Here is a 27633-nt window from a genome sequence, read left to right as displayed (position 1 = left end):
GCAGTAATTATAAACAATGTTTTATGATTAAGGCGATACGCACTACACGTACTATTTTTTCGCCATTGTATTTCGTGGAAAATAGCAAAGAAAAACATTTTTAGTTAGGCTATTTGCCCAATACCTATTGTCTTGTTGCTATTGGTGTTTCTAAGAAATTATTCGTTTAATTTTATTACAAAAACATTTTGACAAAATCAATGATTTATACAAACGTAAATAAGCTATGTTTATTATAAACTAAAGAAAGGCACAAAAATAGACGTTGCTGAAAAACCTACTTGAGACTTTCATGATGAGAATAATTATCGTTTCATACAAATGCCTCTGTAACTGCGAAATGAAATTATTCTCTGAGTAGTTTCATAAAATTTTCGTTTGTTTGACAATCATTACTAAAACTTGATAAATAACTGAGAGGGAATCATTAACAACCAGACAATAATTTAAATGGTAAATTATTCCAAGTGCTGTTGTTGGCCCAAACACAATTATGAATTCAAATTACAATGAGCAAGACTATTATTTTTGGTTGTTAGCATTACTGGGCCTATTTTGAATATGTTTAGGGTTAGGGTAGACCTGGTGAGGAACAGTGAAAAGACCAAGAAGAAAGTAATTTAAATAAAACCCTAATATTTATGTAATACGGTTAGAAATGACACGGCAAACCCAGGAATCTAAACCGACTTTTGGAAACCTTCCAAAGCTTAGAAGAGAGGAGACGTTTGAATAACCGTTTATAATAGTGATCGGACCGCCTAAATTGTTTTTTTCTCTCATATATCCGTGGTCCCAGCGGCAATCTGTAGCGAACTACAATAATCTACCCCTGTGTCCGTTTGCACTGTTCTTTGTATTAGATTGTGCCGTATTTTTTGTATAAGTAGGTACTTCTCCTTCTATTGTCTTGTCTTGTGTGTACATTACAGTGTGTTCTATCTATCTCTCCGCTCAACTTTGGTTCAGAAATCCGATTGGTTATTCAAAAACATCTCCTCTGCTTTGATGGAAACCGGGCCTCAATCTACGACGAAAGCCGGCACGTGGCGCTTGACAGCCCCGAACAGTGAAAATGTGCTTGTGGAGAATAGAGGCTCTCGGTAGTCCTTAGCAAGGCTTGGAATCGCGTGCTTTGAAACCAGAACCACGCATCTCCGCGCCTCGCCAGCCTTACTTTTAAAACTCAACGAACTCCGCCTACGTACTATGAAAACGTTATTCTAGCGATACTGTCGTAATTGCAACTATACATTGGTGCGCGTGCAATACGCGCCGGCCAAATGTCAGCTGAGCAGGCATACGATGAAGACGATCGATGGATGTGACATTGCAGCGGAGCCCCGCTGCATTGCGAGTGGATTTTCTCCTGCAACAAAAAATAAATCTTAGTACTGGAATCTTTAGGGACTGGAATTAGTTGCCTGCTGCTGTCTTTCCCGAACACTATTAAACGGCTTTTCAAGGCGAGAGCAAATAGGCACTTACAAGGCAGATGTACCATCCTAAAGCCCGGTCTGTGAGCACGTAGAATTTTGTCCATTGACCCCAAGCTACCCATCCTTATCGCTCGCGCGTAATTATATTGCTGTCGCGACTGTGCGACCGCAGTGAGTGTGCGAGCGCGACAGCAGCATAATTACGCGCGTGCCATATGGATGGGTATCTTGGGATCATTGGACAAAATTCTACGTGCTCGCAGACCAGACTATAGACAGATTCAATCTCAATTTTATTAATATCAGGTGCGAATGCAGTCAAATACCTGGCTTGTTTTGCATAAGAAAAGAAAAAAGTAGGTACTCAACTTAGAAGAAAAGATGCTGTATGTTTAGCTCTTAGATAAATCTAGTAACAGATTAGTTCTGTATTATCAAAGTTATTGACGTTTCAGTGTTATTATAAGGTTGCCCATTGGTGGGTGAGCTAAATCTTAAAGGATTTTTTCTAGTGCACAAATGTAACAAGAATTCTTCAGGAAAAATATGCAAATGCTAAAAAAATAGGTCCTTACAAATACTAATTAGCTAAAAACTGTTGGTAATTTATACCTCTAGGAAAAGTTCAATTTGTTTGGGAGGTTTGAAATTTCTTCGGGAAAAATTACATTTACCTGCAGAATCAATCCTTTTTGATTGATCACCCACCAAATGGGTCACCCTGTTGTACAGTCACGGAATGAAAAGGTTCGTCAGTTTTCAAATTGATTCCTTCAACGAATCGCGAGCACATATTACCTTTTGAAACTATGTTACAGAATAATCTCGAGTTAGAGAAAATAATCTTTAACTGTTCGTCAGTAAAGTTCAAAATTATTCAGATCAAAGTTGTTTGACGATTTATCTTGTCAAGAAGATTATTATGATTGATAAACTAAAACCTTCTTGTTGGTTCAACCTGCCATTATTATTTCTTTTAAATAAAAAAAACTATTGTCAATTGGTCAATGTCATCATTGCATTGCACTGATGGGATAGAAAAATAAACAAGCAAAACCTTATTCGTTAGTAAACGTCATATTTATTTAAATGTTAGCAGCACTGTTTCTTGCACTGTTATGTTGGCAGGTTTGACTCTTACAGTACCTAGTGCAAGCGAAAACCGACACTAAGGTGACGAACCTTTTCATTCCGCGACTGTACATTAGTTATACGGTAAAATCCTGTACTTCACGGTTTAGAAAAACCTAGTTTTTTAATGTAGAGACCATGTAAAAAACAATAGAAATAGTTTAGTTAAGCTCATTTTTGAATGCATCTGAATGGATTCCAATCCAATTCCAGCAACAAATGCCAATAGTTTGTACAAAAATCAATCTCGCCCAAAATAATCTAGATTGAAACTTTTCAATTTATCAATAAAACGAACAGGACAATCAATAAAACAAACCTAACTTTCATTAATTTTTGACGGTACTGTTATAGAAACTATAATTGATTACAAATTGCCTTCAATCGATTTCAAACTAATGGTGTAATACGCTAGCAGGGTTCATGTTATCTAATTAAATAAAAGGAGAAACTGACTGACTGACTGACAGACTGACTGACTGACATATCAACGCACAGCCTAAACGGCTAAACGTAGGCACTTGAAATTTGGAAGGGACGTAGCTTAGGTACCGTAGAGGTGCACTAAGAAAGGAATTCCCGAAATTCCCACGGGAACGGGAATAAGCGAGAAAATCCCTTTTTATGAAAAATCTAAACCGCTTAAGTTAGACGCTTGAAATTTGGCATGTAGGTACCTTAGTAAACTTAAAGCTTAGTTACAACAGAATATTGCAAAATTCCCACGGGAACGGGAGTTAGCGGGAAAAAACATTTGTATGAAAAAATCTAAACCGCGTAAGATAGATGAAGGGGGTAAAACGGGATCCACGCGTACGAAGTCGCGGGCGGCCGCTAGTGAGTCTATATTTATTAAGGACCAACCTTTGTATACGAACATTATTTTGTATTTAAAAAAAGGTCCATAAGTTCAAAGTGTTTGTACTAGTAAGTAGATGAAGCAATAAGTTACAGAATATGGTGCTAGTTAGATATATTGCAATCACAGGCCTTGTCTACGCACGGATATCGAATCCTGGACAGACTGAGAATCTAATCGCGAAACGCAAAGGACGAGGGAAAGGCGAATGAGCTATAAAAGATCGGCGAACGTGAGCGAACGATCGCGAGCGAACACTTCAACAATGTAGTTCCAAGAAAACGGACGTTATTACTGAATCATTGTTTAACACCCGTATTCACAAACGATGCTCGCTTAAGTGAAGCAACAAATCGAACGCACAGCGTTGAATAGAGCTTTGTGATTGGTTCGAGTGTGACCCTGTGCGTCCACGCGCACTGTAATGTTTGTGAATACGGGCGCAAATATGCTACTATAAGTACATTATTTCATGCACTCCACTGGTTGCTCACCACTACATTATCGCTTCAACACTGGCTAGTTATTATAGGCTAAAATAACAAACACAATCTTGATAATTTTCTTCATAAACTAGATTTCTTGTTTCTTATACAACCCGTTATAATTTTAAGATTTCAAGTTGATTAATTAGCTTTGTTAATTGTGTGAATATTAATTACTGAATCTCAATTAATATTAATATTATTATAAAATTTATTCTTTAATTAAAACAAAAAAAAATGAAGTATTTAATGTCTGGATATTCTTGCTTAGTAACGAGTAAGGAATAGACACGTAGTAACTGTTCTAGATAAATAAATCTTCTTTTACTTTGGCAGAAGGAGTGCCTTTAATTTTCTATAACCTAATCACAGTATAAACAAAAGCCATAGCCTACCAGTAAACAAATTATAAAAATTAAAATCCCACCAAAAACATTCTGTAAAAAACTAGCCAAGTCTCGATGGAGCTGCTTGTTTATTTCTAAAAAGTAATGAAATCTAGACAAAGTCGTGCCAAGTCTATGGTTCCTTACTGCGATTTCTTTATTATTATAGTTAATGTTGTGTGACGTGGCCGTTGAAGGGTACAAAACCAGGTGCTCCATGACACCATTGCACCAATCTGTCGCCAGAACCGCTACCCATTGACGATGGAAAATAAATTGCCACTTGGAAAACGTTGAGCGTATTTCAATAATACTTAACCTATGATTAAAATAAGCTTGAGAAACAAACCACTTGTAAAAAAAATATTAAAGATGCAATTTTGTCACTAAATACAAGCATGTAAAAAAAGCAAACGTTACATGTTGGATGAAGGATGTTCTTTGAGAGTTGTATGTTGAGTACGAGTACTAAAGAACTACATTGTTAAAAAATATTACTAAGCTTTTGTTTGTATTTTAACCTTCGTAAGAACTTAATAACATCTAGGTACATGAAAAAGCTGTGAAAATTTTTATACAGTGTGAGTCACGTTAAAGTGTACATATGAAAATAGATGAAACTAGACCTATTTTTATCGACAAAAAAGAGGTCAAAAAATTTTTGAGATTTTTTTTTAAATTTTTTATAGAATTTTTTTTCTTCCAATTACTTATTGTAAAGAAAACGTAATAACTTTTAAACTAAGCGGTATATCCTGATAAAATAAAAACAGTAATAATGCTAAATAACAGGCGATAGTGAAAAAATACATAAAATACACAAAAAAGGCCAACAAATAATAAAAAATTATACTTTTTGAAAAAAATCTGCTTAAAAATTCGTGTTTTTTTGGTTATTTGATAAATTTCTCCAAAAAATGCCCCTATAACAGGTGGTTTTTATTACTTTGTATTATTCTCTATCGTATTATCTTTGTAAAACCAAAAATCGCATGTCTCTATCCCTATCACAACATTTGCTATGATCGTTTGAACAAAGGCCTGCCACAACATTATTCTCCGCTACAGGTAGAGATAATTTTAATTTTAACTAAAATGCTTATTTTACTTCGAAATCTTTTATTTTTATTTGAAATCTAACTTGTCTTTATCAAAATTACAAATCTAGAGCCATTTTCAGTTTCGTTGTTAACGAAGCGTTGAATGGCGCGCCCGGAGAGGCTTAGTTCAAACGATCATTGCAAACGTTGTGATAGGGATAGAGACATGCGATTTTTGGTTTTACGAAGGAAATACGATAGAGAATAATACAAAGTAATAAAAACCCTCGGTTATAGGGGCATTTTTTGGAGAAATTGATCAAATAACCAAAAAAAACACGAATTTAAAAGCAATTTTTTTTCATAAAGTATCATTTTTTATTATTTGTTGGCCTTTTTTGTGCATTTTATGTATTTTTGTAGTATCGCCTATTATTTAGCATCATTTCTGTTTTTATTTTATCAGGATATACCGCTTAGTTTAAAAGTTATTACGTTTTCTTTACAATAAGTAATTGGAAGAAAAAAAATTCTATAAAAAAATAAAAAAAAATCCCAAAAATTTTTTGACCTCTTTTTTGTCGATAAAAATAGGTCTAATTTCATTTATTTTCATATGTACACTTTAACGTGACTCACACTGTATACAGGGTGTTTCTTGTAAGGTGTCAAGCCGAAGGCAGGTGATAGGTGAGGACTAGACCTATCGATTTCACCCCCATGTATGTTCTACGATTTTTCATAGTTTAGAAGTTATCGTTAATTTTGTGATTTTTTCAAATTGTATGACCCAGTAGGCTTTAAATTTTTTTATCTTTTTTTTGGGTCGACTTTTCTCAGATTTATTTTTTTTGACAGATTCCCTATTAATTGCAGATTTTTGAAAAAAATAATCAACTTCCTATCTTTGATGCAAGATACAAAATTTTTGCTAGAAACATAAAAAATATGCTTTTAGCGGAACATTCTAAAATTTTCAACTTGAAGGTTTGAAAAAAAAAAGAACTTCCATAGGTCCAAAATAATTTTAAAAACTGCGCAGTTTTATGAACTTTTATAATAACACAAAAAAACATGTACTTAATAGGCCATTATTTTCTGTAATCGCTCCACTCAAGTGGCAAGTTGGAGATTCCGTTACATGTTTTTGACTTTCTTAGGACTAAGTAATGTTTGCAATCCCTTAAGTTTACGTTATGTAGAACACATTTAGAGACAATATCTGAAAAGAACATTTTTTATCCACAACGAGGAAGCCCTTGCCCTTCATCTGGTATACAATAGGGAATATGAAAATATTGATGAACTGCGGACAAAGCTGACTGAAGCACAAAACCAAATTAAAATGAAGAAGAAGGTTTTACAAAAAATTTTTTTGCGGCGTTGTCGAATGTGCATTCAGGTCAACGGCGGACATTTTGAACATTTACTTTAAATTAAATTATTACACCCATTTTTGCTCACGCACACACACACACACACACACACACACACACACACACACACACACACACACACACTCTTTCCCTTTCTCTCACACTCTAATATATCGAAAATAATCGTAAAGTATGTAACAACCACCACTGTGGTCTAGTGGTAAGGCCACCTATTTAGGACAGCCAACTTCTCTGTGGTTTAGGATTCCGAGTGAAGCTCGCTGATCATCCATCAGTTTCCATCAGGTCAGATGAATGGCAAGAGATTCCTCGTTGTGGATAAAAAAATGTTCTGTTCAGTTATTGTCTTTAAATGTGTTCTACGTAACGTAAACTTAGAGAATTGCAAACATTAGTTAGTCCTAAGAAAGTCAAAAACATGTAACGGAATCTCCGACTTACCACTTTAGTGGAGCAATTACAGAAAATAATGGCCTATTAAGTACATGTTTTTTTGTTTTATTATGAAAGTTCAGAAAACTGCGCAGTTTTTAAAATTATTTTGGACCTATGGAATTTCTTTTTTTTTTTAATTTTTAAGTTGAAAATTTTAGGATGTTCCGCTAAAAACATATTTTTTTATGTTTCTAGCAAAAATTTTGTATCTTGCATCAAAGATAGGAAGTTGATCATTTTTTTCGAAAATCTGCAAGTAATAGGGATTCTGTCAAAAAAAAGAAATCTGAGAAAAGTCGACCCAAAAAAAAGATAAAAAAATTTAAAGCCTACTGGGTCATACAATTTGAAAAAATCACAAAATTAACGATAACTTCTAAACTATGAAAAATCGTAGAACATACATGGGGGTGAAATCGATAGGTCTAGTCCTCACCTATCACCTGCCTTCGGCTTGACACCTTACAAGAAACACCCTGTATATGCTCCTTTATTCAAATTTCAATAGAACAGAGATCAATTCCGTTAATTTATTAATTTCCTCGTATTTTAATTAACGACGTGCCTCTTCGAATTAATCAAGTGTTTGCAAATTCGTTGTGTTTCCGCGAAAATCTAAACTGTACGGACGAGAGCAGATCAAGCTTGACACTGTGGTATCTTATGTATTTGTAATAGGGGTGACTTTGGAACAAAAATGTGGAGCCTGATGTGCTGTTGTCTATAAACAAAGTGATTATTATAGGAACAAGGGAAAGAAATTGGGTAACGGTAAAAAGTATGAGGTTCTACGAATTACGCCCACGCTCTTTTATAATTATGCCCTTTATAAAAAGGTGTAAAATCGGAACACGTTCACAGAAAAAAAGCTGTTATTTTTATTTAATACTCAATATTTAAAATTATGTTCGCTTCCATAATATACATAGGTAAGATTGATGGTTATGAGATCATCAGAGACCCATGAGAAGAGAAAGCTTCTTGTAAGTTAATTTAGTTCTATTATTTCATTTTATTTCGTTCGTTCGTTTCAATACTCAATACTCAAATCTTTATTGCATTTCACAGCCGAAAGACGTCCACTGGTGGACAAAGGCCTCCCCCAAGGATTTCCACAAAGACCGGTCCTGCGCCGCTCGCATCCAAGCACCTCCCGCGACCTTCACTTCATTTTGTTTCAATAATAACATTTTTTGAAGTTCTTTTTCTACATTATTGTAATATCTATTACTATCATCCACTGATTCCGATAATTTCATAAGAAAATCCCAAACATCGACTTTTCCAAAGCTCGCTAACTAACACGCTGAATATTATAGTAACCAAATACAGTTCTAATGGACTTAACCATCGAATGCCTCTTTATGATTATCACGGTTATTAAACTAACCCAGCTCAGTCCATAACACCAGCCAATGAATGCATTCCAATCGGAATTGTAGGGCCACAGCACACACGCTACTTTAGCATCGGCGATCGGCGATTTAGCCGGTTTTTAGAACCCGAATGCATCGACCACGCCACATGCTTAAAAACGCGGCGATTGAGTCGTTTTTCGAAAGCTCGACGCAGCGACATCAGTCGTTAAAATGCGCGATTCCGATACCACGACCAAAATCATGAAGTCGTGTCAAGGAAGTGCATAAATAAAGACGCGCGATTCCGATACCGCGTCCGAACGCATGAAGTCGCGAAATTGCGATGCTGCATCTATACAGGGTGGAAACGATAAGTGATCTCACTCGATTATTTCTAAACCATGCAAGATATCGAAAAACTTGTTACTGATCCTGAAAGTGCTTCACGAGCTCTTTCAAACGGTATCAGTAATAGGTTACAGAATTAACTGGATCTATCCGAAAATTCAATGTTTTCAGCCACCATACTAAATGTATGCCAGCCACACAATATAAGAAGTGTTAAATTTTTTTATTAAATAACTAGCTGACCCGGCGAACTCTGTTCCGCCTTAAAGGCAATAAATAAGCAAATCTTTTCTTATTTGCTCACCGTTTAGACCTACCCTGGACTACGACAAACATTTTAACACCAAAATCAGCTCAATCGGCCCAGCCGTTCTCGAGTTTTAATCAGACTAACGAACATGAATTCATTTTTATTTATATAGATAGATAAAAGATAAACACTTAAAATGAACTCGTAAATTGCATTCTTATTTAAAATTATTCATGGAAAACATTGGTGTCAGGCTTTACTTGCATCAAGACATGAGTGCCATGACTGTGGCAGTACTAAATGTATGGAAACTAGAAACACTGAATTTTCGAATAGATCCAGTTTATTTTGTAACTTATTATTAGTACCGTTGGATAGAGCTCGTGAAGCAATTTCAGGATCAGTAACCAGTTTTTGGATATCTTGTATGGTTTAGAAATAATCGAGTGAGATCACTTATCGTTTCCACCCTGTATAGTCGCTAAACAGCGTGATCCCGATATGCGTCCGAACGCTTGAAGTCGCATCGCGATGTTGCACCAATAGAGTCGCTATAATGCGCGTTTTCGATTCCGTGTCTAAACGCATGAAGTCGCAAAATGGCAATGCTGCATCAGTAGAGTCACTAAAACGCGCGATTCCGAACCCCGTCCAGACACATGAAATCGCGCAATCGATAATATTGATATGCTGCATCGATAAAGTCGCTAAAAAGCGCGATTTCGATACCGTGTCTGAACACATGAAGTAACGAAATCGTGATGCTACATCGATACAGTCGCAAAATCGCCGATCGCCGATGCTAAAAGTAGTATTTCTGCTATGACCCTTAATACTGATTCGGTCGACGCTCGGAATTGCCATTTGGCCAGTTGGTCAGTTAATGAGATACGAATGAACGCCAAAATGCCATTGATAACTCAACAATACGTAAACAATGTTTGTTTAAACGCCGGATTGGTTGGATGCATGATGTTGATATTTGAATCGAGTTTCACTGATGAATTTCTATTTTGGATGTTGGGATTTTGTGAATGATTGAAATTGTTATTGATACTGACTGTGAAGAAACAAAAGACCAATCTAGGTACATGTACGTTGATTTGTATTTCATTAATTCAGCCAATGGCAGTCCTTTGCTGGAAGTAAACGTCCTCAAGGAGTTCCATTGAGCACTACTTGCTTAGCAAAAAGAAATAAAATCCACAGCGAATGAAAAATAAGATTCTCTTCTTCTACATAACAGAAGAACTTTAAACCTTAGTAGATGTAATATGGAACGGTATAAGCACAGAATAATAATAAGTACTACGTACAGAAGTTTTACTTCGCGAAGGTATTTAAAAAAATGTATGCTCAATATCATTAACAATATGGTGTAATGCCTGTCTCAAGAGTCAAGCACCATTTTGTTGACAAACGTCAGTGATCGGCACTGCGCCGAAGCTATAGGGCTGACTTCGGTAAAATGATGTGACGTGAGGTGCCAAACTGCGGAAAATGGCGGAGGAAATACATGATTTAGCATGAGTTATCATGAATAATATTAACTACTTATTTACCTCTCAGTGTCTTGAGGCAACTTATAAAAGTACATTCTGTGTTTTTATTATTATTTAGGCAGTTAAATACTGCACAGTATTTAGTACACCATTTTCTTTATTTTCTTCCATCATACACAAGAATACGCGTCCGTGAGTCAATATTCGCTCGTATGTGAGGCCTTGTCGAATAGTATCCTGTAGGTGGGCCATCGTGCGTGTTTTGTTTTCGATGTAAACTCGCGGAGATGAATAGGCCTGGTATAAGTATAAAGTCCCGAACACAAACTGGAAGACGTTGTGAAAGCAGGTCTCACTTTCTGTCAAGCACCTGGATATGGGTAGCGTAAGACTCGTCGTTGTGGACGTCTTTTGGTTGTAACAACTATAGTACCTACAGATATAGAAATTATTATTACCTTTCAGCACGTGTACGGTGACGGCAGACGTCGCTACGTCCGCCAAGGAACAGCTGTAGTTTCCAGAGTCGTTTCTATTCGCATTCGCGATGTAGAGTCTTGAGAGAGCGCCGTTAGATGTCGCCTCAGTTTTCACGCTGTTGACAAGAAAAGTTTGTTAAATAAAGATTGCACTAAGGAAAGCTTATTATTCTACCTATTATTGGATAAGAGGTCCTTTTATAAGAGAGTCATAAGAAACTTGAATAAAGGTCTGTTTACCGCTCCTGATAGTTTCAGATAGATATAAAGCTAGGACAGCTCAACGGAGTCAGAGTCGAACTCTGTATAGTTCGATCTTCGTCATCCGCAAAAGTCGTCATCGTCGAACAACGACGTATCTGCAAAATATTATCTTGCACAAACACGTCTCTGCACTGCGTTACAATAATCACATCGTCGGTATTCGATTCTGTTGCTTCGATAGTTTTATGAATATTGAAAAATAAAAAGGTGGCAATAAAGGAACTATTTTAGAGTACTTTAATGCATTAAAACACATTTTGACGGATTGATACATGCAACGTTCTTCGCGATCACGACTAACTATTGTGATGAACGATTTTCCAAATTAAAAATGAAAGTATACAACCATACGTTTATTATTTCAATAGGTGTTCCAATTTGATGTGAACTCAAACGAAAACCATCTTACAGATAGGGCAAACATATTAATTTCTTCATTCGTTTCCCCGGAATCGCCCACTCATGTAAAAATACAATGAATCTGGGGGCACGGCAGTGCCCCCACCAAGTCGAGCAAAAAAGCGGCACGGCCGTACCATCCTTTTCTCGAAGCAATTCAGGCCATTTTCGACTGCCTGTAACTTCGTTGTGGATAAAACTAGAAGGCTGAATTTTCATTAGCTATGCAGGCATTGTAAAGACACGGTATATTTAAAATTTCATTCAATTTGAACCAGTAGTTTAAGAATTATAACGGGTCAAAGTTACTTAATTTTGTCACTCACTGACTGACTCACCGATCATCAAAATTCTAAGGCACTTCTAGCAGACCTAGAAGCTTCAAATTTGGAATATAAGTAGTGTTTGGTGTATGAATCAAGGAAAAACTAAAATATTTGGGGGCACGGTAGTGCAACCGCCAAGTCGAGTAATTTTTTTCAATTTCGGTCCAGTTTTCTAGATACATAACTGCTGTCTACAAAATACAAAAAGAAATGAGATTTGGGGGCACGGTAGTGCAACCGCCAAGTCGAGTAAAATTTTTCAATATCGGTCCAGTTTTCTAGATACATAACTGCTGTCTACAAAATACAAAAAGAAATGAGATCCCATCAAAAACAATACTTGTCAAAAAAAACAAGTCTCGCAACTCAGTTGTTCTACGGTAAAAAGTTGCGAGATCCATGTAATACCAAGTCCAGGCCATGAAATCTTTAACGTTTTACATAAATATATTGACTTGGCCATCGCATGAAAACACGTGTAACAAATTAAATTATTTAGTGCGATGGCCAAGTCAATATATTTATGTAAAACGTTAAAGATTTCATGGCCTGGACTTGGTATTACATGGATCTCGCAACTTTTTACCGTAGAACAACTGAGTTGCGAGACTTGTTTTTTTTGACAAGTATTGTTTTTGATGGGATACCATTATCTTGATGGATTTAATACAGGATGTTTACCGGACCTTTTCGTTAGATAAAATAAGTATAGTAACTACTTATACACGAAAGATTGTGAGATTGTATATGGTTATTTGTTATTTCTTCTCGTAAATCTGGTCAGATTTTAACGTTTTACCTGGCAAAAGGTAATCTAATGGTCATAATAACGTTAGTTCAATAATGGCATTATTTTTCTAATAGTCGTGTCGACAACAAACCTACACAGCGTCAGCCCAAAACTCCGCCACAGGAGTGGCGTTGTCAGTAGCCTTCATTAAATCTTCCTGCGTGCAGTTTTGTTTGAGCAATGGCATTTGAAACCACTAATCAATTGACGTACTTTTTTAAGCTGTCATAACATAACTCTAATAAGATCATATCAACTGAAAACTGAAAACCAGCGTCATAACCTTCATCACCGTGGGTCAAGGCGTATGCTGAGTGAGGTCTCATTGCAATGGGCATCATTATTGCGAATAAGTGGCACTGCTCAGTTCACTTTTCCTCTTTCGTGATGTTTTATGTAAAATAATCTAATAGCAGTGAAAACCAGTTAGAGTATTTTACCCAATAGGTAGTCAAGCACATTATGTATAGTACTGAAATGTTAACGGGTCTTTTCACCCTATATACAGAGTTCTATGTAAAATTAATTGTTGCGTAAAACGAAATTGGTTTAAGAGCCCTTCTGAACTTGTAGCTTCTAATTGAAATATCCATTCAAGTGTGGACTTTAGAGAAATTCGTTGTAATTAACGATAGGGTATTCTGATGTTCAATTGTACACTTACGTCCTTAAAACAATGGAGTAAAGTACACAATTGAATACTTAAATGTAAGACAATACTGTTTTTGTGGTTTTAATACGAATCTGTTTGTGAAGTGTCTGTGTGTTAAGTATTGTAACCACAAATGGTCTGAAAATAGAATTCGCCCTTTGATTTTAATTTATTTACCTTAAAATACTGCATTTTATTATTATAACGTGTAAAAGGGCACGTGCAAGAGCAGAACATTGTAAAATAAATTTTAGATAAATAATTTTAGAGAAAGTTTCAAAGACACCAAAAACATTTTTAAAGAAACAACTTTAATACCACTCGCTACTTACTAGACGGTATTTGATATGATCTTCAGCACACTCAAACTAAATTGAAAAGAAATAGATTTAAAAAAAATACCCGACCATTAATCGAACCCGAAACCCACTACGTAAAAAATCTTAACAAACCACTAAGTAATCAACCTTTCTAATAAATCAACCTTCTTCCTTATCATAATTGTAAGTACATATTTTATCACGCCGCGAGACCCGCTAAGCAAATGTTTGCCCAAATTCTTTACTCTGAAAAAAGATTTTCATTGCTGAAAAAAGTTGTTTAAGGATTTGCCACATTGGATGCGTTCTGCGGTTAGGTCAAAAACTGAACGCAGTCCGTATCATGTATGAATAACATTGTCAGTGAAAGTAACGGTCAGCGACCCGGGCAACAACATCTGTCTGCGGTCATGACAAAGCAAATTGTCAGCAGTGCGGGTTACGTTTTTGAACGCAGCCCGCATCATAATGTATGAACAACATTGTTGGTCAGGGCAACGGTCGGCGGTCCGGGCAATACAATCTGTCAGCGATTATGACAAGACAATTTGTCAGCAGTGCGGGTTACGTTTTTGAACGCAGCCCGCATCATAATGTATGAACAACATTGTTGGTCAGGGCAACGGTCAGCGGTCCGGGCAATACAATCTGTCAGCGATTATGACAAGACAATTTGTCAGCAGTGCAGGTTACGTTTTTGAACGCAGCCCGCATCATGTATGAACAACATTGTTAGTGAAGGTAACGGTCAGCGATCCGGGCAATAGAATCTGTCAGCGGTCGTGACCAGGCAATCTGTCAGTGGTGCGGTTTGAGTTCTTTGCTCGTGCCCTAACAGTGTGGTCACATCAATACAAAATGTACTCGTAGACACCGACTATTGTGTTCATACATGATGCAGGCTGCGTTCAAAAACCCGTGCCCTGAGCTTCTTGCACTGCTTCTTAGCACTGGCCCATTTATTGTCCCGAAGCAGTGGTAGGGTTAATACTGGAACGTGTAAAAATGCTTTTTAAAAGCTTGCACTTGCAAAATAAAATGAGTTTTTTAAGATTTTTGATCTGACCGCTGCCCACAGAACGCATGCAGTGTAGCAAGTCCTTTACTTTACCCCGATATTTGATCATTAGTTACCAGGTGAATTCCCACCAAATTTATAGGGCGTTAAATACCCTACCCGTTAATTTGAATCACCCCGAGATTTACGATGCTTGTATTTAATTAGTAATCTAGTTAAAGTTAACGTAAATATTTGTTAATTATTAGCAAGCCGATTTAATCTGCGTTTGCATTTGAAAAGCTGAAATTGGGTTTAAATTATGTTTAGGGAGTTATTTAATTGTTTACTCTTATAAGGCGACGAAAATTAACTGCGTGTGTAATTGTTGTTTACAGTTCATTAGCAATCGTTAATGCGCACTCAGAAGAGTGTTAAGTTAACGATGTGTTAACTGGCTGTTAATTTGTATACCAGATAATAATTCCATTGGCTATTTACTGAAAACCTGTAGAGAAATAGTGTATTTTTTCGGAAAGTAGTACACTACTTAAATACATTTAATTTGTTAATTAAATACATTTAATTTGTTAAAAACAAACCTGTAAAATAGTTTCCTTGACAAAACTAAATAATGACTAGAATGTTTTGGATTAATTAAATATTGCATTTTGCACATTTTGTAAGATGTTTTCATGCTTTTATACATATAAGTAGATTTTAACAAACAAAGTATTTTAGGAACACATTATTCAAAATTGTAGCAAATTAAAATATTTCATTTCATTTCAGTTTTCGGAATCGAATGAGAAAATTTTAAGTGAGTATATTTACGAATTGGTTTTCAGATTGTTGTATCGATTCTTAGTTTTTTTTTTACTTGAAAAAATCGATTGGTCAGAGCAGTCGCCCGGTTAGAAAGGTCGTGGCTTCTATTCCCACCGGCGGCACTCGATTATTTCAGGTTAAGGTCCAAGTTAAAAATATAGAGCTACATACCTGACTCCACCCCTCTTCGTATCATAATTCAGCAGCCTCGGCCCGTGCTTCCAATTGACCTGTCTCGTCGGCTGGGGCACCTCGCTGACTACACACCGGAGCTCGATGATGGAGCCCTCTTTGTAGAACTTGTCTTGGAGGGGCCGCCCTCGCTCGTCCACGATTTCCACTTTTGGCACTGTTGGCAATAGATTATGATTAGGATAGTTTATGTTACAGATTTTCGCTGCAATTCAAACTTATTCAAGTAAATAAGATGCCAAGGTATTTAGATTAACGTGTCGCTTCTCACAGTCTGTACAGATGACATCATCATTTTTTGGTTTAGGTAATCAAGAAAATTTGAGTGACCGTAATGGCTCCATGGGCCTAAATCTAAAAACGTGAATAATACGATAAAATTAAGTCGTGGAAAATATTATATGTTACGGTCAAAGTGATAAATGTAAAAATTATGAATAATCGCCGGTTATTATGAATAATTACCGCATGATTTGGTAAATGTGATTAATATGAGGTCATTTATGTGTGTATAAAACTAAATAGGCGGCTTAGGGGTGGCCCAAGGGCCACCCCCGCCGCACCTTAACCTATTTTTCACTTTAAATCAAACGATTATGTTATAGGCATCATGGAAAAGTAATATTATGGAAGAAACATTCCAAACTCATTATGCCAAATTATATTAATATATGATATCAAAACGTTCAAAAGTTTGGCTGTACACGAGTACGTACACAAGATGTTTGTTCTCTTTTATGAAATTTGTTAGTACTAAGGTTGAATTATTAAATAATCTGTTAAATGTGATTAATTTATCACTTTTACCGCGACTGTCGGTAATTATTCATAATAACCGGTTATTATTAATAATTTTCAATTTATCACATTAACGTAACATTATACACTTGAAAAAATCTGGAGTCGAGATGAATAAACAAAAGAATAACGATATCAGTCGTCGAAAAAATAATTAGGAGTCTTGGTGGCCAGTGTCGCGCACCCAAGGAGTTCAACGATGCAACACTATTGTTAGAATCTAATATAATATTGTTTTATTGTCTTTTACTCCAAATCATGTCACAATATTGATGTGTAGTATCTACATACCTATTCTATTACGAGTATTGTGGTGCCCTTACAGGGTGCATGTAAGTGTCATTAGTTATGATTTTGGTTGTACCAGCGAACCTCGTAACGCTTAATTATGTTCATCAAAGATAATGTAGGATTCTGATGAAATGATAAAAGAATTTTTGTCACACTATTTTTAATTCCTATTTATCACAATAAATTATACTTTACTAACGATCCAAAAAGTGATCGCCCATTGAAATCCAATCAACTAACATCCGGTCCAGTGACAATTACAGTTGAGGAACATCGTTTCAATAAAATACAAACGGTTGAAAACTGTTTTCAGTCTACCATCCAGTAAATAAGCGATGTTATTACGGTTATAATAGTGACTGAGTTTCTTGCGCTGCTTCTTCTCAGCAGTGGTAGGGTTAATACTGGGACGTGTAAAAGTGCTCTTTAAAAGCCTATTTGCAAAAATAAATGAGTTTTATGATTTTTTATAAATAAATGTAGTAATTTTGTGGTGATTAAGAATTTTATGATTTTTTTATGAGAAAATACTACAGAAAAGGAGATTTAAAACAACAACTATCAATTTTAAATAGTTAGTTGACAGAATTTCAAGGCTATTTGAACATGTTCAGATCATGATTTAGCATAATTAAGGAGCCCTAATTTAAAAAGATACATTGTCATATTTCCTAGGGTCAAGGTATACATATTTTACAATTTATCCTATTTTTCTTCTTTTATAATTATTGACGCTGAAGTAATTAATTTATTAGAAAAAATGAATTACATGTTTGTATTGCACGATTGTAAAATACTAGAGATTCAATGTATAAGCTACTATTAGTATTCTGTGGTATAATGCAGTCGCGCGTTTTGCCTGTGAACCTACCATGATCGGATCGAAAACGCGCGAGTGTAAAAACGCGTCATCCGAAAAAAAAACATTTACTCTCAACCCAAAAAAACAATTGAAATTCATTAGCCACAAATGACAAAAGCCGTCCTAACACACCAAACAGAAACCGACAGATAATGAAATCATTAAGCCTTATCCCCCCGTAATACATACCCATTTACCGAATGTAAAAACCCCATTTCATAAATAACCAAAAAGAGTAATTGGAGCTCATCGCTACGGTATAGCTTGCAGTGGATGTTTTATTATAGACGTTTAATTTTATCGAGGGCACTTATCGGAACGAGGGATAGCTCTAGGGTTTCTGATTTCTCGACTTATTTTTTTTCTCGAGTTTCGAGAATTCTCGAGGCCAAAGTCTCGAGTTTTCTCGGGTCTCGAGTCTTTTAATGAAAACTGCTGAAATCGGTTGAAATTTAATAAAAACACGGGGTTTTTTTAATCTAATATACCTACTTTTATGCACAACAATCAATATTAGAATTTAGTACCACTTATTTTGGTAAGTAAACAAACAAAAAATAAAAACTTTTTTCATATTTAATATTTACTAACAATCATAACAAAAGTCATTAAGTCGCGTGTACTTTAAGAATAAATAACAATAAAAATCTGAAGCTACAAATGAATCACTTGTTTTCTAAAGAACACAAGTCCAAATAGCAAAATTACGATAAATAGTTTTTTTTATGAACAAAAAAAAACTTTTTAATAAATTTTTAAATTTGTCACAGATAACGACTTGAATAAACTTTACGAGGAGGCACGAGTACCTAACCTAACGTCTGTTAGGTAAGGTAACTGTCTAGTTAACAAATTTTTCAGTCTTTAAATCAGTCAGAGTTAAACATACAAATATCATATTCGTTGGTGAACATTATTACTTAGTTTCGATTGAGATCATTACTTGCAAATCAAATCAGTTAAAAAAGGAAAGACTAGGCCAGTCTAAAAGCAACGTTGACCTTTTAAATAATTAAAAACTTACTTTTGTCTAAGAAAATAGGCTTTCAAGAATATTAAAGCTTCAAAATCGAAACTCGAGAATTCTCGAGCTCCGGTAATTTTTTTCTCGTCTCGAATGAAGCCAAATTTCTCGAGTTTTCTCGAGTTCGAGAAAGCTCGAGCAGAAACCCTAGATAGCTCCTAATTTAATTATAGGCAGTAAGAGAAAGGTAGATATAATAAAAGTGAAGTGGTTTCACGACTTTATTTCGAGAACGATAAGTAGGTATTTGAGTATTTTAGAAGAACGCACTCTCTTTCTTAGCTCTTGATTTTCAGCAATACAACTTGTTGCTCTCAGAATTGCTGCCTCTGTAGGCCTAGGACTTGCGCCATGTTAAACGTTTTTAAGTTTATCGATTTATCGCGATATGCCCAGAAATTATTGTCGTCAAAAATCATCAAAAAGATTTTGATTTACCCGACTGGATCAGCAGAAGATTCTAGAATCAATAATTAGATGATTCGCATACGAAACCGCATGTATTGAATTCGAATTCAAGTAACCTATTTATTTTAAAATACGTATCCAGCCAGATATTTTAAAATACGTTTCCAGCTAAATCATTCGCCTACATGGCAGATGTTCAATCTAATCTAATAAAAGATTTTTTGTACTTTTCTTGCATCAATTAATTTGCTCAAGTTCTTTTGAGCTCGAGTGTATTATTAATCACAAGATAGTTATTAGGCTTTATCCAAACGTTTTTAGGATATTAGACAATAAAAATCGTAGAAAAATACAGAAATATTTATAAAAAGCGAAGACGAAGAACGGTGACTTCTTTTGCAAATGGATTTAGTATAATTGACTCTAAAGTAAAGAGGAAAATAAAGTTGAACTAAAAATACTTTGCGCTCTTATATTTAGTACTAAAATGTTGTACAAAACAAATAATAATAATAACCGAGTTTATTATTTAAGTAGAAAACTTCCCCTATTACAGATAAAGTGAAATAGAAAAAATTATGATATCTGATAAGGAAAATCCGGCTTACTTGTTTTTCCCACGATTTTCCGGGTAAGTACCCGGGTTTGGATGAAATATGTTTACTGGACGGTGAATTTATGAGATTGTTCAATAATGCAAATTATGGTGTGGCGGCCCTTTAGGTTTTAACGAGGGGATTTTACTTACAACTTATTTTTTGCGGGTAATACTTGAAAAGGTTCGCCGTTTATTCCGTCGAGTGTACTGCGTGCGAGTTGTAGAGCTTCTTATACAGGGTGTTAGGTAAATGGGTATATGAGCCGACACTAGCCCATGTTAACATGGTCATATTAATGGTATGGTGAAGTCAGAAAATTGATAATAATATCTTCATTTTAATTCTCGGTTATTATTATTATTTGTCTTGTCGGCCGTTTGGTGTAGTGGTTCAGAACGGACTACTATGCCGAGAGGTCCCGGGTTCGATTCCCGGCCGGGCAGAAATTGAAATGATGAATTTTAATTTCTGTGACGGGTCTGGGTGTTTTCTATGTATAATATGTATGTATTTACAAAAAAAAAAAGTATTTAAGTATGTTTATCCCGTCGTCTAGTACCCATAGTACAAGCTTTGCTTAGTTTGGGACTAGAGGCGCAGTGTAAAATGTCCAAGGATATTTATTTTATATTTATTATAATTATTTTAATTTTCATACATATCGGATTTTATAAAATTTATTTTGTATGAAAATTTAAAAAAATAAAATGACGATAGCCTGACTTCACCTTACCATTTATATGACCATGTTAACATAGGCTAGTGTCGGCTCATATACCCATTTACCTAACACCCTGTATGATCGTTACGTTCTACGGAACTAATGTATGGTTTGACTATTTCGTTCAACATGACCAGTGGGCTGAGTGTGAGTTTATATCAAACGTCCTCACTAGTGAGCGCGTTAAAAAATGTATGAAAATTTTAGTTCTTGAACGTTTCCCGCTAGGGGTGCTGTGCAAATACGTCATACATTTATGTCATCTTTTGACCTGCTCACGAGTGAGCGCGTTTGATGTAAACTCACATTATGCCCTCTGTAAAGGGGGCGTAGTGGGAGTTTAGGTCAAACGCATTCGATGTCGTGCCCTGCGTGCCCAAACAACTGCACGCAGGATTTAATGAATCCTACGGACAACGCCACTCTTGTAGCGGAGTTTTGGGCTGACACGACAAGTCAAGAAGAAGATTAAAACAGTGCTAAGTGAGGCTAGGAAAATGTAATAGGTTTTTCCTGGAAACATCCTCAATCTAAGTGACGCGTTACAACAATACCTATCACTGTACGGACGTGTAATTGGACGCGCTTGCTGGATTAGAAACGAAGCACACTTATCGTCCCGGAAACGGATCGTAACCGAATCAACTCGAGGCGGTCAAAATATTATTTTATGAAACTCCGTACTACAAAGCACACTTTATCCGCACCATAACGTAAACGCCTCGCCTCGTGGCGAACGCGCGGCGATACGGTGTCGGTCCCTTTCCGGGTTAATAAGTGTGCTATGACTTTTAGCCTCACCCCTGTGGATGTGGGTAGTCACGCAAGGCCCACTCGGACCTAGTCTAGTCTAGACTTAGAGGTTAAAAGTTCACAGAAGCTTTCATAATATTAGTAGGATTAGAATTAGTACTTGCCATTTATTACATTTCGTTAGCCTAAATGTTGTTCTGATGTATAAACAGTAACATTGAGAAGTCTCATCAAAATCCGTTCAGTAGTTTTTGCGCAAAAGAGTAACAAACATGTCAGATTAGTAGGATTTTTTCCTGGAGACAGCCTTAATCCAAGTGACGCGTTACAACAATATCACTCAAGGACGTGTAATTGGACGCGCTGACCGGATTAGTCTCACGCCTATGGGTCACGCGATACCTACTCGGACCTGGTATTATTCGGACCTAGTATGTATTTCGTCGGTCCACCTTGTGGGTGGACGTCATAAAGGTAGCAGGAAAGCGCTGGATGCTGGCCCGTACCAACCGGGTAAAATGGAACGCATTGGGGGAGGCCTATGTTCAGCAGTGGACCTCATATGGCTGAAATGATGATGATGATGATGATGATGTATGTATTTGGGGCAGTCTCTGACACCCGTATTCGCAAACATTACTATGAAGACTCACAGTGCGCGTAGACGCACAGGGTGATACATGAACCAATCACAGAGCTCTATTCAACGCTGTGTGTTCGATTTGCTGCTTCACTTAAGCAAGCATCGTTTGTGAATACGGGAGTAAATACCTATGAGGACCTAGTGTTTGGACTTAGTATTTTGGAACGCAAGGAATATTCATCATCATCATCATCTCAGCCATCCAATCCAGTTCAATGCTGAACATCAGCCTCCCCCAATGCTTTCCATGTTACCCGGTTGGTAGCGGCCTGCGTCCAGCGCTTTCCTGCTACCTTTATGATGTCGTCGGTCCACCTTGTAGGTGGACGTCCCACACTGCGTTTTCCGGTACGCGGCATCCACTCCAAAACCTTGCTGCCCCATCGGCCGTCAGTTCTGTGTACTATGTGCCCTGCCCATTGCCACTTCAGCTTGCTAGTCCGTCGGGCTATGTTAGTTTGTTTACGGATCTCCTCATTTCTGATTCGATCTCGTAAAGAAACACGGCAAGCAAGGTATATTAGATAATACTTTCATAAAATTGTTTGTAGAGTTTAACCTGTATTATGAAATGACCTTCAAGTATCAATAATACGAATGAAGTAGGCTCAAATGTCTAATAATAATTTTGTGCTCTTAACCTAAATTCAAAGAAAGTAATAAGATTTTATGGTTATTAAAACCCTAACAATATCAAAATAAAAAAAAGTTATGTTCGACATAGTTATTTTAATCCCTTTTCTGTAATTAACATTTATATTTAATGCCTTGTTTAGACAAAGTAAAACGTGACTTAATATCGATATTAGATCATTATTATCAATATTATATTATATTAGACTGTGGTTCCCTTATCTCTGAACACAAAAGAGGGAAAACCTTTATTTCATTAAAGAAATGAACATAAGAATGGACCGCAAATGCCAATCACTAATATAAGAAAATATTATTTTCTTTTATGGTAACTACCCGGCCTTGATGCATGAGTACAGTCAGCACTATTAACACCTAAAAGTATTTTAATATCGTACAGATTTCGTCACGGACGCGGGATTACCCCGCATACGTGAGGCCCGTAAGTGTCCTTTTCGTACGAGTATTTATTGTCCCGCGTGCGTATTCCACGCAAATTCGTTCGTTCGTTTCAGCCGAATGACGTCCACTGCTGGACAAAGGCCTCTTCCAAGGTTTTCCACAATGAACGGTCCTGCGCTGCCCGCATCCAGGCTCTTCCCGCGACCTTCACCTAATCGTCGGTCCACCTAGTAGGAGGCCTGCCCACGCTACGTCTTCCAGCCCGTGGTCGCCACTCGAGAACTTTTCTGTCCCAACGGCCATCGTCTCTACGAGCTATGTGCCCCGCCCACTGCCACTTGATTTTAGCAGGTCTGCGAGCTATGTCGGTTACTTTGGTTCTCCTGCGGATGTCCTCATTTCTGATTCGATCACGCAGGGAAACTCCGAGCATAGCCCGCTCCATCGCCCTTTGGGTGACCTTAGTTAAGTTAGACCACGCAAATTAACTTGTATGAAAAGGATACTTGCGGCTGTCACGCATGCAGAACAATCCGTGGTGAAATCCGCACGATATTAAAAACACCCTAATATGATTCCACTGGGATATGTTTATCTAATCCGAAAAGAAGAAAGAACTATATTTATTTTTGAAATGAAAAGATCCATCCAATTACTCATTTTAACTGAAATTGGCCTTCATCTACTAGAATCTAAAGAATTAAGGAAAAATTCGTAATGGATGAAATGTCAAACAGAGCGATACAAATGAATATGAAAGAATATTTTATATTATTATATATGTGAAAGTTTGAGAGGATTAATAAAGATTGATGATTGTTAAGCTACGGTCTTCTATTCAATGGTAAATGTCATGAGATATTGTAGGCGGCCTACGACGTTTATAGCAGACCATACCCTTTCACGCAAAAACATAGGATAGGTTTTATACTGTTTTTAAAGGGGACACGTGAGCTTTTCTGTGACAGTTTTAACCCTTAGGATTGTGACATAATTATTTATTATCTTTTACGGAAAGAGTGAGAGTGACTCTTCTTCTTATTCGTTTCGCTCTTGGCAGAGCGGTCGTGGTCACATTGAGGCTTTGTTCACATTGGTTGTAGAGGCGGATACAGCTCTCCGCACGATCTCCCGCCATCTCTCTCTGTTGGCAGACTGTCTGGTGCAGTCACATACGCCGTCTCCCACTACCGATTTCACTTGGTCAGTCCAGCGCAGTGACCTGCTGCCACGCGATCGGGAACGCGAAAAGAGTGATATCTAATATTTTTAACTCAAAGGTAACTGACTGACTGACTGACACAGTGATCTATCAACGCACAGCCCAAACCACTAGACGGATCCGGCTGAAATGGCAATACCAGATTTTGTATGGAAGGTGGCGTCTTTTTTTTTTCGCGCGGCCATCGACCAAACTTGTTTTTTGATTACAAAATAGTGTAATAAACCAAACTTACTATGACATGTATACCTCTAAACTCAGTCTGAACTGATTTACGAGCGTTAGAAGTTTGATGATTTACATACTATACCTATTTGCTTTTTGCGCGCAAGTTTTGTAAGAAATTGCAACAAAATACTTATTGCGCTATTTTTTTACTGCGCTGATTCTGCTCCACACTGGTGTCTGGAGCCTTTAATAGATGGTATTGTTGGTTTACACATACAATGTCATACAATTTCTTACAAAACTTGCGCGCAAAAAGCAAATCTAGTATGTAAAATCATCAAACTTCTAATGCTCGTAACTCAGTTCAGACTGAGTTTAGACGTATACATGTCATAGTAAGTTTGGTTTATTACACTATTTTGTAATCAAAAAACAAGGTTTGGTCGATGGCCGCGCGAAAAAAAAAAAGACGCCAATTTCCGGCATTGTCTTTTCGCATGCAGGTAGATGTTATGACGTAGGCATCCGCTAAGAAAGGATTTTACGAAACTCCACCCCTAAGGAGGTAAAACGGGATCCACGCGTACAAAGTCGAAAATCCTAAGCGAAATTTTTTAAGAGAAAATAATGACGCGGACTGTCCTTACAAGGAAAGCATTGTGTGGGCTTTAATATAATTTGAGTGATAGGAAATGAATAGCTTGTTGGAAAGAATAAGTGATAACATAGCAATATCAAAAAATACTAAGAAAGAGAATTTGTAGTAAACTACATAATAAATAAACGAGGTTGTGTATTTTTTTTTGTTCGTGGGAATGTGAGACACAATAGACTTTGTTGGAAGATTTCTCTTTAATTAATGAAGATAGCTATGCAGAAAATAGTTTAGAAAAATATACACAGTATGATTACAAAATAAATGAAATAAATGTGAAAGTTAATTTAAATGAAGGGAAAATGGATGAAGGATGCATGGATGTTTGATACTCTTTCATACAAAAACAAAAAAAAAAACTACTGAACTGATTTTGATGAAACTGTACAGCACTAGTGTTTTAGCATATAAATAAAGGTTACCTAATGGTAGACATCTCTCAAACTCAACTCTATCGTTCGTTCGTTTCAGCCGAAAGACGTCCACTGCTGGACAAAGGTCTCCCCCAAAGATTTTTCCTAGTGGAAGGCCTGCCCACGCTACGTCTTCCGGCTCGTGGTCGCCACTCAAGAACTTTCCTGCCCACGAGATTCGCGATTATAGAGTTATTTACCCAAAATTAAATCTCTCTCTTTCTATGACAAACTGAATTTCAGCCACGCCAAGCTGGTATCATTTAAAACTAAAAAATACTTACAAAACTTTATGATGTAACAATATCCGTATTATGTACAAATATTTTTACGATCCGTAAATTCTATCCGATAACGTATAAACGAACAAAAATACGGCACGGAATATATTTTCGGCCGAATCCGCCATCTTGTTAGGTTTTATTGATGAAGATTGAAGTGATTAACAAAATTGAGGCATTGTTAATTGTTTTGCGGGAAAATTCATTGAAAATTCGCTTATAGGAGCTTAGCGAGTTTTTTTCCAATATTTTGTTGAATTATTTTATGATGAAATCGCGTTGAGTTTTCTATAGCCAAAGTATTATGATACAGACCAAATAGGTAGGTACAGTAGGTACATACGCAAATTACGCAAAAAGAAATAAGACATGTGTAGGCTCCTTAAGAGCATTTGTCGATTTGTAAGTATTAATTTAATTAGTCAACACAAATAAAGATAATATTTTTTTTGATTTTAAATTCCAAAATCCATTTTCGACAGCATATTCGTTACGTTTCAACCAAAAACTTCCAGTGCTGGACTAAGGTCAATCCTGGGCTACCTGCATTCAGGTCTTGATTATATTATGTTAAGCATACAACAATATTAACAGCATTAATGTGTTCCTACAGTTGAAGATAAGATAGCCAGTTCTCCTCTGTGGTGAGAACTCCGGGTGAAGCTCGCTTCCACCTTCGGCCTGATCATCACTTTCCTTCAGATACTACCTCGTTGATAAAAAAAAATTAAGTACCTATCCCAGGTTGTTGATTATACTAATACCCAATTATAACATAAGTACGTACTTAAGTAGAAAGTAATAAACTCACCAACAACAGTAAGATGCACTCGCCTCACTAAAGGCGGGTGCGCCGATATCTGGCACTCGTAGAATCCTTCGTCTCTCTCACTCACGTACTGAATGAGCAGGCGCCAGTCATTCGGATGCTCAAAGGCTAGGGAATATCTGGAGTCAGCCGAGTACGTGTGTCGACCGAATGACAGAAGATGTAACTCTTCACCTCTCCGTCGGACCCAGGATATCTGAAAGAGAGGGAGGAATTAGTATTTTCTTTTGAGTAAGTTATTACAGAATAAAATAGGACCCCTCCATTGGCCTTATGTCGCAAAAGGCAACTAAGATAGAGATAATTATGAGAACAGTAGGCTTACCATGAGTTTACGTTAGGTGAGCTCGCTAGCGACTGCGTAAAAAAATGACATTAATTGTATGACATATTCTACAGCGGCTACTTTCAAGAAACAAAATCTTTATAGAGATTTTTGACGTACTCGCTAGCGAGCATACCTAACGTAAACTCATGGTAGGTACACAGCAGATGAAGCCTAGACTGTAAACTGTTTGTATCGTTCCTTTGTTCGTTTCAGCCGAATGACGTCCACTGCTGGACAAAGGCCTCCTCCAAGGTTTTCCACAATGAACGGTCCTGCGCTGCCCGCATCCAGGCTCTTCCCGCGACCTTCACCAGATCGTTGGTCCTCCTAGTAGGAGGCCTGCCCACGCTACGTCTTCCAGCCCGTGGTCGCCACTCGAGAATTTTTCTGCCCCAACGGCCATCGTCTTTACGAGCTATGTGCCCCGCCCACTGCCACTTGATTTTAGCAATTCTGCGAATTTTAGCAAAACTGTTTGTATACCTATTACAAATAAATAAACAGCAGGTCTCCCTAACCCGTCTGGCTAACGTGGGGAGTATAGGTCAAATCCTCTGGTAAATTAAAGAGGGTCGTGCTCCTGCAGTGAAGACTCAATGACCAAATAGCGATAAAACTACCGTAAATAATAAATTATGGCTAGTATTCTGCTTGCTTCACTCAAAAGATTGATAAAACTGCAATAAAATATCCCGCAGTTTTATCTCTGTTTAAAAGTTGTGCACA

The 27633-nt window shown here is 36.8% G+C and overlaps 1 protein-coding gene across 1 annotated transcript in view; it reads right to left on the bottom strand.

Annotated features, from left to right (window-relative positions):
* Positions 1 to 1286: 1286 nt before the first annotated feature.
* Positions 1287 to 27633, bottom strand: part of LOC135083201 (lachesin-like) — a 126051-nt gene continuing 99704 nt past the window's right edge. The window contains exons 5-8 of the mRNA XM_063977935.1: positions 26562 to 26775; positions 15857 to 16034; positions 11089 to 11225; positions 1287 to 1369 (exon numbers count right to left, since the gene is read on the bottom strand). Coding sequence (XP_063834005.1) covers positions 1287 to 1369; positions 11089 to 11225; positions 15857 to 16034; positions 26562 to 26775 — 612 coding nt within the window. The remainder of the gene's footprint in view (positions 1370 to 11088; positions 11226 to 15856; positions 16035 to 26561; positions 26776 to 27633) is intronic.

Source organism: Ostrinia nubilalis, chromosome 23 (assembly GCF_963855985.1).
Source record: "Ostrinia nubilalis chromosome 23, ilOstNubi1.1, whole genome shotgun sequence".
In the NCBI taxonomy this organism is placed as follows: domain Eukaryota; kingdom Metazoa; phylum Arthropoda; class Insecta; order Lepidoptera; family Crambidae; genus Ostrinia; species Ostrinia nubilalis.
The sequence above is the reverse complement of the archived record's forward strand: the minus strand, read 5'-3'. Positions and strand labels throughout refer to the sequence as shown.